This window comes from Sabethes cyaneus, chromosome 2 (genome assembly GCF_943734655.1).
Source record: "Sabethes cyaneus chromosome 2, idSabCyanKW18_F2, whole genome shotgun sequence".
In the NCBI taxonomy this organism is placed as follows: Eukaryota; Metazoa; Arthropoda; class Insecta; order Diptera; family Culicidae; genus Sabethes; species Sabethes cyaneus.
In genome coordinates this window covers 208830215-208848425 of record NC_071354.1, presented here as the reverse complement: position 1 = coordinate 208848425, position 18211 = coordinate 208830215, and the positions used below count along the sequence as shown (strand labels likewise).

General features: G+C 38.1%; 1 protein-coding gene across 1 annotated transcript in view; it reads left to right on the top strand.

Annotated features, from left to right (window-relative positions):
• The window catches only part of LOC128736597 (putative sodium-coupled neutral amino acid transporter 11), a 55168-nt gene that overhangs the window by 23427 nt on the left and 13530 nt on the right, over window positions 1-18211 (top strand). Inside the window, exon 3 of the mRNA XM_053831087.1 lies at window positions 12080-12268. Coding sequence (XP_053687062.1) covers window positions 12080-12268 — 189 coding nt within the window. The remainder of the gene's footprint in view (window positions 1-12079; window positions 12269-18211) is intronic.

Here is an 18211-nt window from a genome sequence, read left to right as displayed (position 1 = left end):
CTGCCACAGCTGTTCGCGCTTAACTATATCGTATGCTGCCTTGAAATCCACGCAAATATGATGCGTGGGTATACTGTACTCTCAAAATTTCTGGAATCCATAGTAGCACGAGCATCCATACAGCAAGCCTGCTATTGCCTTACGAATTCTCGTGCTATCAGGGACAGACGACGTAACGAGCTAAATACAGACAGACGACGTAACGACGTAAATCTGAAAGAGCTCCTCGTAGGCGGTGTGGAACAGCGTAATGTCACAGTATTATAGCAATCGAACCGATCAACCTTTTTATAGATGTGACAAACCTTAACTTCTACCATTCAGTCGAAATCCATGAAATAATACAGGGAAATACCATTGCTACGTTTCAAATGGAACAATGATGTCGTAGAGATCGGATCTTCGACAGAAAATTCGGTCTACCGGTCATTCGATAGAAAACAACGACATCCCGCATGCTGATCGAACGATCATTTTCATCGTTAACGGGCTACATTGTCCTCCTGTCAACAGAAGGTTGATATATTTGCATATATCATGATATACTTGCGTCGGTCAGAGGCAGTACCGAGACGCAGGCGCCAGAGTTATTGAGAAGTCAAGCTGGTGCTGGAGTAATAGATGGAGGAGGCGAGGGACCGTCAAAACACACTCCCGTAGTGAAATTTTCAGCCATCGTTGGAAACTACAACCTTTGTGGACAGGTTCCACCGGTAGCTGGCCTCGACAGGCGTGAAACGCCGAAGCATACCGGCCCGCTAGGCAACCGGTTAACCCGTAGCAGAACATCCATAAGCCATCCCCGGCCAACAAGGTAGCCAGAATCCGTAGCGGAAGTCCAACCCACGTGCACCGGTTAACCAGGCAGCTGAAATCAGAGCGCAGTGAGCATCGAGTCCGTGAGTTAACAATTCATAAAATTAGATTCATTTACGTAAAACTATTCCTTTCATCATTTATACTGTGCACAAAAGATCCGAAATCAAATTGAGACCAATTCGAAGTTACTTTGCGAAGATAAGTCTTCCCTAGACGTCGATACCGACCCTAAGGGTATCAGGCCAAGCAAAATAAAACACAGTCAGTTCGCTTACAGTTACAATTGGCTGGTAATACCTGGTCAATACTTGTAATACCTTGAGTTTCCCGCTCAACTCCATCAATGGGTATGAGCGGTCTGTAAACTGTGTACAGCAATCGGGGCCTGCCACAAAATATGATCATTAAGACTGTCGCAGTAACCTTTTAACCCAATGCCCTTCTGGCATACAAAAAAAAACCTTGAGTTGGCAGACCGTCCTAAACCAGCCTGGTGATGGATGTGGAAAATTGGTTTCCTCAGGTTTCGGTATTCTCATCACTAGTGATCCGATATTCTTATCGGAATTACAGTATTTTTCTTTTTATTTACTCGTATATGACTCTGTACATGATAATGACGTAAACTGTTTTGGAAAGGGTGGAAATATCTGATGCGAAGTGTCTGATGGTTAATTGGATGACCTGGAAAATTTCCAATTTAGACTAAAAATATATTGGGTTGTGCAATGGCTGGTGGGAGCACGCTCCCACGCTCTTTCGGTTGGCACCCGAATGTTTTGCTCACTGAACTGCTGGCGCCCATTATATTAAATAGTCTTATATCTAGTTTTGTTTTATTCTTCCAATTCTATCATTCGCGTATATATTGCTCCGGCAAGTCTCGTGATTACACAACCACCGGGTGTGTAAATAAAACGTAAAAACACTTTAGTGCCATGACTTTAGCATGGGTTCATTCTCAAGTTTTTCTGACTTTCAATTAATCAATGTTTGGTTGTATATTCCGCAGCAAGCAAGCAAGCACGACTTGACCGATCTTCATCAAACTTGGCATACCTATACCACCGCCCAGCTAGCATTTTCTTATGTATAAAACCCGATTTAATCCACCTAGTGGTGAAAGGAACCTTTGTTATACGGTCTTACTTGCTATTTGAGATAGAAATCGACACGTCTTCGGAAAATAATTCATCTATTGGTTGTAGTTGCGTAGTGCGTTGGTTTACATAATATTTTTGAAAATTGAATAAGTTTACAAAATTTGAACAAAATAGGAACACTTTTAAATTTTGATGAAAAAAGGATCATGAAATTGCTGAGTAAGGATAAGTAAGTTGTTATTAATCTGAGTAAGTGCAAATAAAAGCAAGTTGTAAGAGGAAATCTTGTCCTTTAGCATATACATTGTCTAGTAAAGGTCTAGTTTATAGGTTTTTGAACTATGCTCTATTCATAGTTTCTTGTAATGCCATTCTATTTGAATCACATCAATAGAGTTTTCTTGAATAATTTTCATCAATTTTTATTAACTCACGCTGTTGTATTTTATACAACACGTGTAGGTTTTTCAACGCCATATTGTTATAAAATTACAAATCGTTGTTTAACTAACGTATATTCTTCAACAAACTTATTGTGAGCAAAATATCATAATTATTCAATGCATTAATAATTTAAATTGTTGGGAAAATTTATGCAGCAAAACTATCAGCAAATGTAAAATGTTTAAAATGTATCCGTCTGCTGATAGTCGAGTAATTCGGAGTCAAAATTAGGGTATTCTTTATAATCAAAGTTCTACAGTTCCTAAACAAGCAAACATACAGGTATACTGTTTTCAGAAAAGTTGTGTATTTTTACTATTTGTACAATTTTGTAGTACATGAAAAAGTCATGCAACAATTACAAAAAGAGCAATAATAGAAAAACTGATTTTACAAATTCATATACAATAAATAAGATTTTTCTATCTTCGCTGCAGAGATAGAAGGTTACTGTCTTTAGAAAAATTTCTTGTAATAATATGCTCTATAACTTTGCAGAACACATCAATGTGTTATATTGACACTGAAGAAAAATATTTTTTTAGTTCACTTTTAGGGGGATTAATAAAAATTTAAATTCCACCAGACGATAGAGCTTCCAATTTCAAGAAACTCTTCCAAAGGTTCGATAAACCTAAAACCAAGTTTTTCCAGTCAAAACTCTAGTGCACACGTTTTCTTTGGTTTGGGGCTATTGTGCGCGCGAGTAACTGTGTTACAAAAGTTGGCGCGAGTGTTCGAGGGTTAATATCTTTTGACCGGCAAAACCAATTCTTATGAAGTTTTGCATATATATTCGTAGTCTCAAAACCTCTTGTTTGATATTAAAATAATTGAAATTAGGTAAATTATCTTGGTTAAAATCATTATAAATTATTGTAAATTTTGGTGTGGTGTATACGGTTGCTCATAACTTTCAAATTAAACGTCCAATCAAAAAACCATTCAATAGTGATCTATTAGGATATATTATCTTTCAAATGAGACTAATAGCGCATTAATCGGTTTGGCCACCTCTGAGAAACAGGCGATAATTATGACCTTGTCAAAACAGGTTTTTAATGCATAACTTTTAAACTACTTATTTGTTTTCAATTAAAAATTTCTGGACAATTTAGCTTTAATAAGGGCTTTCATTTGATACTAAGATCGTTGAAATCGGTCATGTAGTTTTGAAGAAACCCGTGTCACGTATTTTTCACATTTTTGCTTATAACTTTTAAACGAAACGTCGTGTCACGAAACAACTCAATAGTGATCTACTAGACAATAACACCTTTCAAACAAAAGTAATAGCGAACCATTCGGTTCAGCCATCTCTGAGAAACAGGCGATAGAAAAAATCATTACATACATACACACACACACACACACACACACACACACACACACACACACACACACACACACACACACACACACACACACACACACACACACACACACACACACACACACACACACACACACACACACACACACACACACACACACACACACACACACACACACACACACACACACACACACACACACACACAGACATTGCTCAAATCGTCGAACCCTATCGATTGGTATATGTGACTTGGCCCTCCGGGCCTCGGATCAATTTCGTGTTTTTCGACCAATTTTTAAACCTTTGTTATAGTATAACAAAACCCGATTTAATCCACTTAGTGGTGAAAGGAACCTTTGTTATACCATCTTATATGTCATTTGACATAGGCATTTTCAGTTAAAATATTATATTTGATTTGTATTTGAATTTGTAATTTTCATAAAACTGACAGAGTCAAATTATATACGCATCACTTTGAACTAAATTCTTATATAAACTGTTTCTTAGGCCCAGCCGTTCTCAAGTTATTCAGATGTGAAATCTCAAAATTATCTATTGAAGTCAACACATGCAAAGTATCCGATAACCGTGTAATCGACTTTCACGGATTTGAACCAAATTTTGTCAGATTGTTCATTTTAGGTCAGAAAGCAAAAATCTTAAATTTGGTGCCGATTGATACCTCCATTAGTGGTACGATTAGTGGTAGTACCTCCTTTTTAAAAAAAGACCCGTTTTGTCAAACCTTTTTATTTTTTTACTTACAAATAAATCTGGAAATCTCGACCAACATGTCAAAAGGTCCAATGTGCAAATGAGAGATTCTCTTTGCGTTTCTTCTCTTATGCTTATTACGGCGGCATAAATACATTTCAACCAAATTATTCTAAAGGATAAGCTTTCCAATAACACCAGTAACCGTTTCATGCAAAATAGATGCATTCAAGTGCATTTATGCCGCCGTAATAACCGTAAGCAACGAGTCGCAAAGAGAATCTCTCATTTGCACATTGGACCTTTTGGAATGCTGCTCGTCAAATATTAGGTTTAGAAAGAAACTATTTTCACATTCAAATTCCAATTCCTATCGAAAATAGTCGAGTAAAAACTGGCTTTTTTTAGCGTTTTGAGCTGGAAATGACCATAAAGAAATCGACACGTCTTCGGAATTTAATTCAACTGTTTGTTAACGCTGTGCTAGTTATCATCCATATGCATCCTAGCTATAAACAATTTTCAGAGTGTATTTTAACCTACTAAATACTTTATAGAATATAGGAAAGCAATGAAAACATCGTGTACAGAATTTTCGAGCAGAACTGATTTTAAAGTGGCTGTTAGCTTCGGGGTACAATGCTAGCCTAACAAGCCAGTCATTGTATGTTCGAATCTCGACTGATCGGTGTCGCTACAGAGTTAATAGGATCTTTGCCCTAGCCCCGTAATTTTCCTGTACTCTAATAATCGGCTGCGAAGTCTGTCTATAAAGAAGGGTGGCTTTTCGAGATTGATTTGAAATGATGATTTGAAAGATGGTGGACCTATGAGAAAATTTTTTGATGACATAGGAATCCCTCAGTTTAGTCGTAATGCTTCGTGCATGTTGTGAATCTGAATGCTTTCCGGTTAAAGTTCTGAAGGACGTTTACACCCATGGCTTTGCTTTGCTTGATTTTAAAGTGGTTTCTTCAAACAAATCATTAAATTTCGCAACCAGTAAGAGATAGATAGTTACTATATGCAGCAAAGTTGATTATTTTAGTGTTCTAGAATTTTTGTGAAGACGCTATTTTTTTGGACGCATGTAAAAAACAAAAATTTGTGTCACCCTATTAGGTGGATTCACGGTCACCCTAAAAGTGTCAGGAAATGTGCTATATTTTATTAATTAACTGCTGCAAAGAAACACCCGTTGAAAAATTACACATTTTTACTATATTATTCTTGAATAAATTTCATCAATCATTTTTAAATATCTTTTGACCAGTAGAACCAATCCTTATGAAATTTGGTAAATACATTTGCAGTGTTAAGACCTCTCGTTTAATACTAAAACAATTGAAACTAGATAAATTATCTTGGTTAAAATCGCTATAAAGTATTGTAAATTTTAACGTGTAACTTCAATTGCTCATAACTTTCAAACTAAAAGTCCAATCAAAAAACCATTCAATAGTGATCTATCCGGCTATATTACCTTTCAAATGAGACTAATAGCGCATAAATCGGCTTGGCCATCTCTGAGAAACAGGCGATAATTATTACCTTGTCAAAACACGTTTTTAAGCATAACTTTTAAACTACTTATTTGTTTTCAATCAAACTTCCCGAAAATTTTTATAATTTAGGAAGAGCTTTCATTTGGTACTAAGATCATTGAAATCCGTTGTGTGGTTCCTGAGAAAACCGTGTCACGTAGTTTTCACATTTTTGCTTATAACTTTCAAACGAAACACCGGACCACGAAGCAATTCAATAGTGATATACTAGGCAATAATACCTTTCAAATGAGACTAATAACGCATAAATCGGTTCAGCCATATCCGAGAAACAGGCGATAGAAAATGAGCTGCACACACACACATACACACACACACACACACACACACACACATACACACACACATACACACACACAGACATTGCTCAGTTCGTCGAGCTCTATCGATTGGTATATGTGATTCAGCCCTCCGGGCCTCGGATCAGTTTCGTGTTTTTCGACCAATTTCTAAACCTTTGTTATATACTATAACAAAGGTAAAAAGATAAAAATCAGCATTACGTACAGATATACATGCTAATAAATCGTATATGATGCGCAAAATTGGCATATCCGTAATATTTTGGAGGTGATATACGTGAATACGAATAATTTTGAGCGTTACGACTATATAAGTATTTATATACGATAATATCCGATTAAGCGCGAGTCGCTCCGTACTACTATACGATTTTGTGCTGAAAATCGTATGAATGTCAGTTATTATCATTATATATGATAGAAAATCAACTTGATCGCACTTTATCCAGCTTTAGTTACGATTTTGAATTTGTTAGGAGATATTTACGATAATGTTCGTACATTGATATACGAGTTGGTGCTAGCTGGGCGCATAATTCCCTTATTCGCTTTCAGCGGTTGAAAAATCCGCAAAATGAATATATACGCCGAGCATCGGCAAACGATTTTACCTTGAGGAAAAGGAGAAGCGAATGGTTCAATTCGCCTATAACTAATGAGCCACATACATTCACGCTTCATAGCATCCCTCAATATACGAATATCGCGTGCAACGCGGAAGTACGAAATAACACCTTCTGCTGCTTCTAAAGCAACTAACAATACTTTAAATTATTCTCTTTTCATGGTGCACGCTATGTCCGAAGGCACTCATTATTTAACTTTCATGCACCTTGGTTTTGCGGATGACGTCGATATCATCGGAATTAACCGTAGAGCAGTGGAAGAGGCCTTCAGGCCCTTTAAAAGGGAAGCTGCGAGATTGGGACTTACCATTAATACCGCCAAAACGAAGTACATGGTTGCTGGTAGGGAACGTGGGAGCCCAAGTGGTGTTGGTGCCGAGGTGGAGTTAGATGGGGAACGATATGAAGTAGTGGAGGAATTTATATACCTTGGTACACTCGTGACATGTGACAACGATGTAAGCCGCGAAGTAAAACGACGAGTGGCAGCCGCGAATCGGGCTTTCTACGGATTACGTAGCCAGCTGAAGTCCCGTAGTTTGCAAATTCGCACAAAACTGGCGCTCTACAGAACACTAATCCTCCCGGTGGCCCTTTACGGACACGAATCCTGGACGCTAAAGGAAGCTGATCGGCGAGTGCTTGGGGTTTTTGAGCGTAAAATTGGTGGCAAAATGGAAAATGGAGTGTGGCGCAGACGCATGAATCACGAGCTGTACCAAGTATACAACTATGCTGATATAGTGAAGGTAGTGCAATGTGGCAAGCTGCGGTGGGCTGGACACGTGGCCAGAATGACCAATGAAAGAGTAGCCAAAACTACTTTCAGCAGAGAACCAGGAAGAGGCCGTAGACTCCGAGGCAAACCCCGCACCCGGTTGGTATGTGCTGTCGAAGACGATGCACGTTCAGCTGGTGTTCGTGGGAATTGGAGAACGGCAGCCCAGGACCGACGGTACTGGAGGACCATAATTCGTTCGGCGCAGGATCGGTAACGGACCGTCGCCGCTAAAGTAAAGTAAGTAGTAGCACCTCAGATTTCTCTTCACAGGATGATAGTATTGTTCAAAACGATTAATTTAAAAAAGGTATTAAAATATTCTATCTTGGGTTTTTTTTTGAAAAATTCAAATATTAAGTTTATATTGGAGTAGAGTAAGGAGGGGTAAAAGTGCGATGCGGGTAAAAGTGCGATTCAATAATTTATCGGTGTAGATTCCGAGTAAATTTTCTACATTGACACGGATGGGTGACTACTTTGACAGCTTGAATCTAACGTAAACTTTGGTTGCTTACGAAGCATAGTTGCTGAGTTATGTGCAAATGTTATTTTAGGGCGGTTTTGATGTAATTTTTCGTTATACAGCAAATACGATATCAATAGGAGGATATTGCTTGTTGAAAATTTGTTGCAGCGTTTTACATCACTCACATATCTGTTTTGATAATACGGCGAAAATAATTTACAAAATATATTTCGCTTTTCCGTAATTTAATCTAACCCCGTCAAGCGCCTAGCGGGGTAAAAGTTCGATTCACGGACGGGGCAAAAGTGCGTTTCATGGACGAGGCAAAATGTATAGCTAATTATATACAGCTTTAGGCACTATATTACAGATACTAGAAACGAAAGATCTACAGAAAATTGTGTGCTCTACAGATGTTGGCCGAAGAAAAACAATGTGTTTCCGCTGATGAAACAAAAAACAAACGTTTTGAAAAGCTTCGATCTAACGGAGGCTGCAATACACCAGCGCAAAATAGAAAAGGTGCAAATTGAGAATATTCCTTACCGAAACATAACGCTGATTTAAGATAATATAGTTTTGTAAGCTACTGTTGGGGTAATTTCAAGGATTCTAGCTTCGAACTTTTGCCCCACGGTATTTGCACTTTTGCCCCGTTAGTGGGGTAAAAGTGCGAATCTGCACTTGATCAGAAGAACGAAGAATTTATTTTGCAAAACATTATTACCGAAGGTGATTTATAGTTGAATGTGAAGACATTGAGTTACTGCATCGCTATAAAATATATTATGTTGTTGTCCTTCTTTATATCTCACGAAAATTGACGACAACTTCAAACATCGCACTTATGCCCCGCCTTACTCTAATTCCCTCTCAAGTGATTCCTCCGATTTTAACCAAATTTGGTATAATTGCTCATTTCGACCCCACATTCAATTTCTCAAAGTTTTGCACGGATTGATCAATCCCCCTTGCAGTGCCGCTTCTCTATTTTTCTGAGATTTTCGAAAAAACTCATTTTTCACTGCATGTCGCTGGTTGAAATTGGAGGTAGTCGACTACAACAGATAGGGAATGACACCTACATAAACTTAAAAATTGAAATTTTCAAAAAACCCAAGATAGAATATTTTAAGACCTTCTGTAAATTCATTGTTTTGATCAATACCACCAAGCTGTGCAAGTAGCTCGTGATTGATACGTCTTCGCCTCACACCGCTTTCAGTTTGTACTCCGCTAAATATCGTCCGCAGTATCTTCCACTCGAACACGACAAGGGCGCACGGCTTCAAGCAGCGTCACGGCTTCAAGTTCATAAAGAACTACTGGTCTAATAAGAGTTTTCTACATTGTCTGCTCCATATGGTGACGTATGCTTCTTGATCGTAGCATTTTGCGAAAGGCAAAGGCCGGATTTCCTTGCTAGTGTTGTTGTTGGCACTCATCAGTGATCCCAAATACACGAACTCATTTACCATTTCTAGTTCGTCGCCGTCAACGGTAGCCGTCCATGGGAGGCACGCGTTTGTTTCCTTTGAGCCTCTTCTTTTCATGTATGCATTCTTCAACACATTTATTGATAACCTAATCCTCCAAGACTCCGCTTTCAGTCTGGCATAGATTGCCTTTGCCGTCGCAATGTTCATGATTATGATATCAAAGTCACCTTGTCACCTTGTCTCAACTCTTGCCGTACTTCGATGGTATTTGAATCCGTTTATCCGGGAAACCGTGTTCGTACATTATATGCCATAGCTGGTCTCGATCGACTGTGTCGTATGCTGCTTTGAAATCAATAAAGACGTGATGCATGGGCACCTCCCAGTTAGCTTCGAGGTACGATGCTGGTCTAACAAGCCAGTCGTCGCATGTTCGAATTTCGGTTGGGTGACGCTGCTAAAGCTTAGTAAGATCGTTGTACTATCCCCGTAATTGTCATATATTCTAATAACCGGCTGCCAAGTCTGTCGATAAAGAAGGGTCAAGACTTAATGACGTTTATAACTTAAGGTTTTGTTTTTTGTGATGCGTGGGCACCTTGTACTCCCAAAATTTCTCAAGATCTGTCGGGTGGCAAACATCTGGTTTATTGTTACGCGAGTCCCCATAAAGCCCGTCTGGTAAATTACAAAGCAAGCTTACATTGAATAACGCAGTTGTAATATTACAATTTCCTTTTTTTGCTGCAATGCCGCGATGAGTAACCCAAGCAACAATGTTAGTTTTATTGTACTCTTATGGCGGTTTTCATTACCAATTTTGGCCTTAAATGCAATCATAAGAGTGTAATAAAACCCAAATTGCTACTTGGGTAAAACTACTGATATTTACTGATAGTTATCAGTAACGCACTGGAAATTACTAATAATTAATTACTGATAGTAATCGTTACTGATACGATTTTTAATGATAGTTCCCATCCATGCATTTTATATCCGCTAAATCGACCACACTCAATTTTCAATGTTCAATTTTCGAATTCTGATGTTCACAATGAGGTTATGTTCGTAATAACATTCAAAACCGATGGATTCATTTATCGGCGAGGCAGGCGAACAGTTTATGTACATGAGGGATGATCATCGTTTCAAATAAGCATTTTTTGGCGATTTCTCCAACCACTGTTCATTTTGCTTAAAAAACTAGATGGAAGAAGTATGAAAAAATTTAAAACCAACTTGGCTTTAAAAATGTGGATCCTAAGGTATTACCTTTAAAGCTCAAACATAATCCTAAAATGAGACAAATTATAAAGTTCATAATATCTCAAATTTAGTTTTGTTTTAATGAAAGTAGACTTCAAAGTACACTGCTCTACTATAAACCGGTGTTACTGATGAAAAAGTGAAAGTATGAAATTAGAAGACGAGATTGATTTATGATTTTGTTTTATAACTATGGGGACAGAACTAACTGCACGTTAATCTGAAAACTAATAATCTCATTATTATGCCTTTTTACAAAACCCATTATTTTAAAAATTGAATAAATTTACTAAGCCATATACGTTCAAACTGAACCTGACCACTTTCCTCGAAAATAAAATTTATGTTTTTCCTTTTAAGAGACTTATCAACAGTGGGCACTATGACATTGTTAATTATTTCATTCTTTTGTTCGCGATTGTTGCTACTGAGGGGAAATATTTTGCATTTTTGGGTGGATTGCTGCACTGTTTTTTTTTAACGTTGGAAACACAAATGAAACTATACCGAAAATGCACACCTACTCGTCGAGCAACAAGTGGGAGTCCGACTGTTTTATTTGGGGGAGGTATCGGACAGTTCTGAAATAACAATGGTATCAAATATTTTCCAAAAACCCACCCCCATGCCACCGCGCATCCGGATCATCTGCCGGGGTACGCGGGTTTATTTATCCGGTCGTAAGCTACGATTAAAATGTAAATAAAATACAACATCAGGCCAAGGTTGACTGTTTTAACAAGTTAATTGAATTTATGTTATTAAAATACTGGGATTTGCTTTTAACGGTACAACTTCTGGGTGAGATGGTTCTGGAGGGGATAATTTAATCCGAAACTTGGTCTATGTATTTGGACGTACAAAACGCTAACAAAAAATAGACAGATTGTTGTCACAAAATACAAAACAAAAATCAATCATGAAAAATCAATAGTCTTTTGCAGTAGCAGATAACATTCTCTTCCAAAAGGAGTTTATAATGAAAATATGATACTAGTCTTCAAATTCCCTCAGCTGTATCGATTATCTGTTACATTAACTTTTAACCAACTTTATCGAGAGTCCGAGTTTTGATGGGTATTCATCAATGAAAAAGGTTTAAATATTTTTGACATTTAAATAAATCCGTAACTGATTGAAATAGCTCACCTAGACTACTGACAATATTGGATAAAGCTATCTAATCAATTCTATCCAATCTTCATTTTTCCCCAGAACGACGAATCCCAGGGGACAGGCGAAACGCTGTCATCACTTCCGCAGGCATCGTTTAACTACATCAATTCGATCGTCGGAAGTGGAGTTATTGGCATTCCGTATGCGCTCCATCGAGCCGGTTTTGGACTGGGACTGTTCCTGCTGGTGATAGTAGCTGTGATAACGGATTACTCGCTGATACTGATGGTGAGTGTGTGCATGCGGTGCATAGGAGATGAAGAAGCGAGGCTCTAAATCGTTCACAGAATGCATTATCTTTCTACGTGCATGAATTGCATTATTAATGGGTTTCGCTTAACAATCTGAAGCGTTCGGGCACTGGGGTTTCACTGCATCCTATAACTTTACTTTAAAATTGATGTCCAGTTTTAATTAATATTTGTAGTTTTAAAATTATGCTATTCTGTTAAATAAAACGTGATTTACTGTTCACTTTGAAAGTAGTAAATCAATATTATGTATACCTAGTAAAGCTGAAGCTGAATCATACACCAATTTATCTCAGTCTTATTCTGAAACAATCCGGTAGCATACTTCACAACACGTGTTGACGCTTTCGGCTGGGAAAGCAATGTAATAACAAATGCAAACGAAAAATATGCAAAAGTGGCCACAAAAAAGAGCCCACCTGATAATTCACGCAATTCAAATGCAGCAAGACTAGGTACGAACAAAACCGAGCGACCTTCATCTCGCAATGCAATATTTCCGCCAAATCCATGAGTTATGAGGGCGGATTCTTTTTTACGACTTTTTTCGCTCGAAAAGTAACCAGACAGCAATGACACCCTTGGATATTCACGGTCATGCAGAGAATATATAGCCAGCCAGCAGAATATCCTGAGCCAGTTTTCCGCCAGTATTGTTCGGGCACTGTTCTAGGATGGCACTCTATTGTCGTACGTGGCAGCTCTATCCGCGCCACAATGTAATCCCATTCTGTATGGAGTCTATAATTTCAACCGAACACCCACGAATGCAGCCAGCATTCATAACATTCGAATGTGCGCTTTCGTTATGGCGCTTCCGGCTTCCTGCACGCTGTAAAACTGCGGTGGATATTTCCGGAGTAGCTTGTTGGCCAATGTTCTTTTCACAAGCAAGTGACAAGCCACAACAGAGAAAATAGAATCAAAGCGAATCCTTTATATATTAACCGTAATTTATTTGTGGTTTGCTTGTTCGAGTGAATGAATGTGAATGAATGGATTGATTCAGAATTCAACGTTGGTTAACTCGTTAATGTGAACTATGAATAGTATTTCTTTTTCATTCACTAACCTTCAAGTAAAATTCACGTTTTTCAGAGTTGCACTTTATGATTTAGGAGCTTCTTCAAATTTCACCATACAGAAGAACTCGCAAGCAAACATTCGCTTGCTTACAATTCCGGGATCACTTATGTCGAACATAAAGAGTGCGGGAGCAGTTTATGATGTTCGTAAAATGGATACTTTAAATATGGCTTATCTTCGACCTTTTGCGAGATTTGAAGAGATTTAAAACTGCATTGCGAATTGCAGCCAAACTATTACCACAGACAAACAGACATAACTCTTGGAAGAAAAATCAACAAAAATTATCGTACCTCACATTTAGCCTGAACACTAGCACCATCTATGATCGACATTCCCAAATATCAAATAGCAATATGGGTATCCCTTGAAGTAGCAAGTATTTTTTATGTGGAATTCCCCTTTTTTCGTCAAAAAGCGCCACTTTGACCAAAACGGAGACATTCCCAACTAAGCTCAAATTTGAAATGACGGTTTAATCGGTACGATGAATGGAAAACGAGTGTTATGTCTGTTTGTCTGTGCTATTACTGAGCATTAATAGGGAAAAAATTGTATAATTGTATAATTACCCCGCTCAGACGAGCGTTCTTTTTGCTACCAACGACGGGGTAGCAGTTCCATATTAGTCCATAGTCTCCATAGTCTCATTACATAAAAATTTATTTAAAAATTTCTTGAAAATTCAAATTTTAAAAATAAAATATTGGTGACATTAATAATAGAACAGTTAGACCGTGACCAGTAGTATCGTCTGTTCGGAGAAAAATTACCCCAATATATTTCGATTAAACTTTCAAAAGCGAGAAAAAAATTATTCTTTATCAAGCACACATTTGTCTGCAGCTGTACTAACAATGATCAAATAGATGTCTGTACTAGTAAAACACCTCGTTTTCTAAACGGGGTGACTCGTTCTGTTTCAAGCAGGCATCTCCATTCCACTTGATCTTGAATCACTCGTCGCCAATTTCCCAATTGTCTCAGAAGTCGCAGATCACTTTTGACCTGGCTGACATCTTGCACGTTAAGGCCTCCTGTTCTTAGTGCCGGTAGAATTGTTGAAGAAAACTATTTCCGTCGCACCATCGTCCGACAACCTTACGACCTGTCCGGCCCCCCCAGATTATGACTTTCACCAGATGTACGATGGGAATCTCTCCAAGCAGTGCCTGTAACTCCACTTTCAGTTTGTACTCCACCAAATATCACCCGTAGAACCTTCCACTTGAACATGGCAAGCGCGCGTGTGTCGTTCGTAAACAACGTCATAGCTTCAAATCCATAAAGAACTACCGGTCTAATAAGGGTTTTCTACATCGCCAGCTTCGCACGCCGGCGAATGCTGGTACCCCAGGCACCTCCTCTAGCTACGCCAATGCATAAGTCACCTTGTCTCAACCCTCGCCGCGTCTCGAAGGGACTCGAGAGTGTCACCGAGATGCGCACGAAACACATCATTCGATGTAATGTAACTACGATTAGTCACGTCCGAAAAACCATGTTCATGCATTATCTGCCATAGCTGGTCTCGATCGACTGTATCGTATGCTACTTTGAAATCAATAAAGATGTTGCACTCCCGACACTTCTGCAAGATCTACCAGGTCGTAAAAATCTAGTGAAGCCTGCCTGGTAATTCCCTACGAAACCCTGTGCTATTGGTGACAATCGGTGTGACAGCATCTGGGAGAGTAACTTGTAGGTGACGTTTACCCGCGTTATGCCGCGATAGGTGCAGCAGTCGAGTCGTAGATGGGACAAACCACTCCTTCCATCCATTCCTCCGATAGCTTCTCCTTCTCTTAAATCTTGAAAATAAATCAGTGTAGAGCCGTTGGCAGTATTTCTCGGCCATGTTTATAAAGTTCTACCGGTAGGCGGTTCTAACCAGCGGCTTTGCTGGTCTTCAGCAACCCTATTTCTCGTTCAACTCTTTTGAGACTAGGTACTGGGACTTTACTATCTTCCATGGGAACTCCTAGGGTAACTTCCGTTCCGTCTTCTTCTGCAACTTCGCCATTGAGTTGTTCATCGTAGAACTGCTTCCACCTGTCGACCACCTCGCGCTCTTTTGTGATTAGATTCCTTCCCTCTTCCCTACACATGCCAGGTTTCGGTGTGTATCAGCATCTTTGGCTCGAGCAGCACGGTGTGTAACTCTTGCCAGTTTGGTTCACCTTCGCATAAAACTTGCGCGTGTCATTAAATCGGATATTTTTGGCGTTTTTCACTTCTCATAATAGTGGTCAACTAAAGGATGTCACTTTGAAAGTTTCTGCTTTCTTTGCTAAAGAAATGATATTTATATCTCTGTCGAGTCCAGAGCTAAAGAGCCTTTTCCTTGAAAATTCTTTAAAAATTATATTGTTATTATATTGTTGTAAAACGCAACTAACAAAAACTAAGAACGAAAAACTAATTTTTAAAGAAATTTCAAAGAATATAGTTCAGCACTCGATAAAGATAGAAATTTTATTTCTTCAGCAAAGTTGCTTGTTTTTACAATAATTACAACTTTGCCGAAGAAACTACGTTTATATTTCCTAACACAAAAACGTTATTTTTTTATTTTCATTATAGTAAGCCATGACTAACTTTTGACAGTTTAATATTAAGGGGGATATTCATACGCACAAAAGTGCTGAAGACCATGAATGATAAAATGAAAGCAAAGCACACTAGGAAAAAAGCTCCGCTTTTCGCCTTTTTGGACCACTGCACTGTGCATTGCTCGGGTGTTATGGTGATCGCGGTAGTAAATAGCTCGGGAATAAGGAAGCAAATAGGGTAGACGCACCATTAGTGGTAGTAGTACCAGTAGTGGTGGAAACTCGAATTATTCCATTATTTTTGCAGATTTTGTTACAAGTTTGATACTTATAAAAATAATACTGTTACTGGTAGTTCGGTACTGATAACTTGTACCAAAATCTGCAAAACTAATGGAACAATTCAAGTTTGTATCACTACTGGTACTACCACTACTACTGGTGCGTCTACCCTAGAGCAAACCACGTTTGGTTCGAACGAAACAGATTGGACAGTATGAATAGCTTCGTTTTTAAGATCGTTAACAGCGTGGAAAAACGTATGCTTAATAAAGAATTGTTTGGGTATTCCTGAGCATTTTTATTAAATATCCTAATGATTTACTTGAAATACTTCTTGAAGAACAATTTGAAGTTTTTTTAGAATTATTTTCTCCATGATTTTGCAACTTTCTAAACACAGACGACACCTGCGTACACGGATTCGTTACTGTGAAGCAAATTTTGACTCTAACTGTTGCATCTCAGGAACGAGGAAACAGTCCGAGCTGAATATGTTCAAACCTATGCATTATGAGCAAAAACGTGCTCGTAATCCCAATTAATTAATGCCACTAGTCTGGAATCTTACAAAACACCTATTTCCATGTAAAAAATACAAGGAATCGATTGGCGATAGTTTCATCTTGTGCAGACACTGAGAAGATGTCCATTTTGCCCTATTATCCTCAAAATTCATGGTTAAAGCTAATTAAACGGTATTAAAACTTATTTGCCACCCGTGAAATGAACTCAAATAGCTTTCAAATGTTGTCAAAACATCAGAAGAATCAAATCCCATCCATTCCATACTGTGCGAAATGTAAGAATAGTTCATTTTGCCCAATTCGACTCTAAATACATAATAAAACCAAATTAAAGCGATTAAAACTATCTCAAACGCCGGGGAATAAACTCGAATAGCACCAATTCATTTGAAAGACAGCAGGAAAGGTGAATGTCATTAATTTCGTACTGTGATGAATTCATACGCGGTCCGTTTTGTCTGATTCATTTTCCCTAGATCCACAAGAACACGTTCATTTGCTATTGCCTAAAAAATGCGTAATTTTTCAACGGTGGTGTCTTTAGAGAAGTTTATCAATAAAATATAGCGCATCTTCTTACACTATCAGGGTGATCATAATTTCGCCTATTAGGGTGATACAAAGATTTGTTTTTAAATAGAGTATGTTTCTGCTTCGTCGTAATTGCCTATTCCCGTCCTATCCAATACAAATTATTATAAATTTCAGCGTTTTCTATGACACACAATGAAAAATCAGCTATTCCCTAATATTTTAGTTTGTTGACTATCATACGCGATCAATCAAAGTGAGCTGAGATCTATTTAAATGCCTTTTTTCATTAAAAAATTCCTACCAGCCAAACTTCGTTTTTTCGTGCGACGAAGAAGAAAATGTCGACTAATCGCTTCAATTTCCGTCATTCATAAAATGAAATTGACTCACGCAACGCATTGTCGTTATTCTGCAGCCGGGAAAACTTGCATGACCAGTAGAATTTTTGCAGAATAACATTCGTCATGCCGTCCTACAAACATTTGCGCGCTAATTTCACAAACATTGTTGTGATTTTTAGTTCGGACGATGAAAATTTTTGAAGGACGGATTTTAAAACGGTGCGACGAATTTAAAAAATAAAGTCATTTGCGTAATTTCAATAAAGTGCTTTGATAACCGCTTTTTAGTGAATTCAAAGTGCACGGATGGGAAGGTAAGTGTGTTTGAATCAAATCAGCACATGAACTTTTGGAGTATTCATTAAATCCATCCAAGAAATGATGAAAATTAGTGTGATTTTACTTACTACGACGGGAATTAGAAATAAACCCTACGCCCAAAAAAAATTTTTCTTCAGAACTTTGCTGAATATAGACACTATATTTCTTTTATATAATAGTTTGTTTAAAAATGACACTTAAAAATCAATTTAAATTACCGATACTTCGGTATTGATTTTAATACAAGCATCCTTGAAAATGGGCGACATTTCCAAACTGT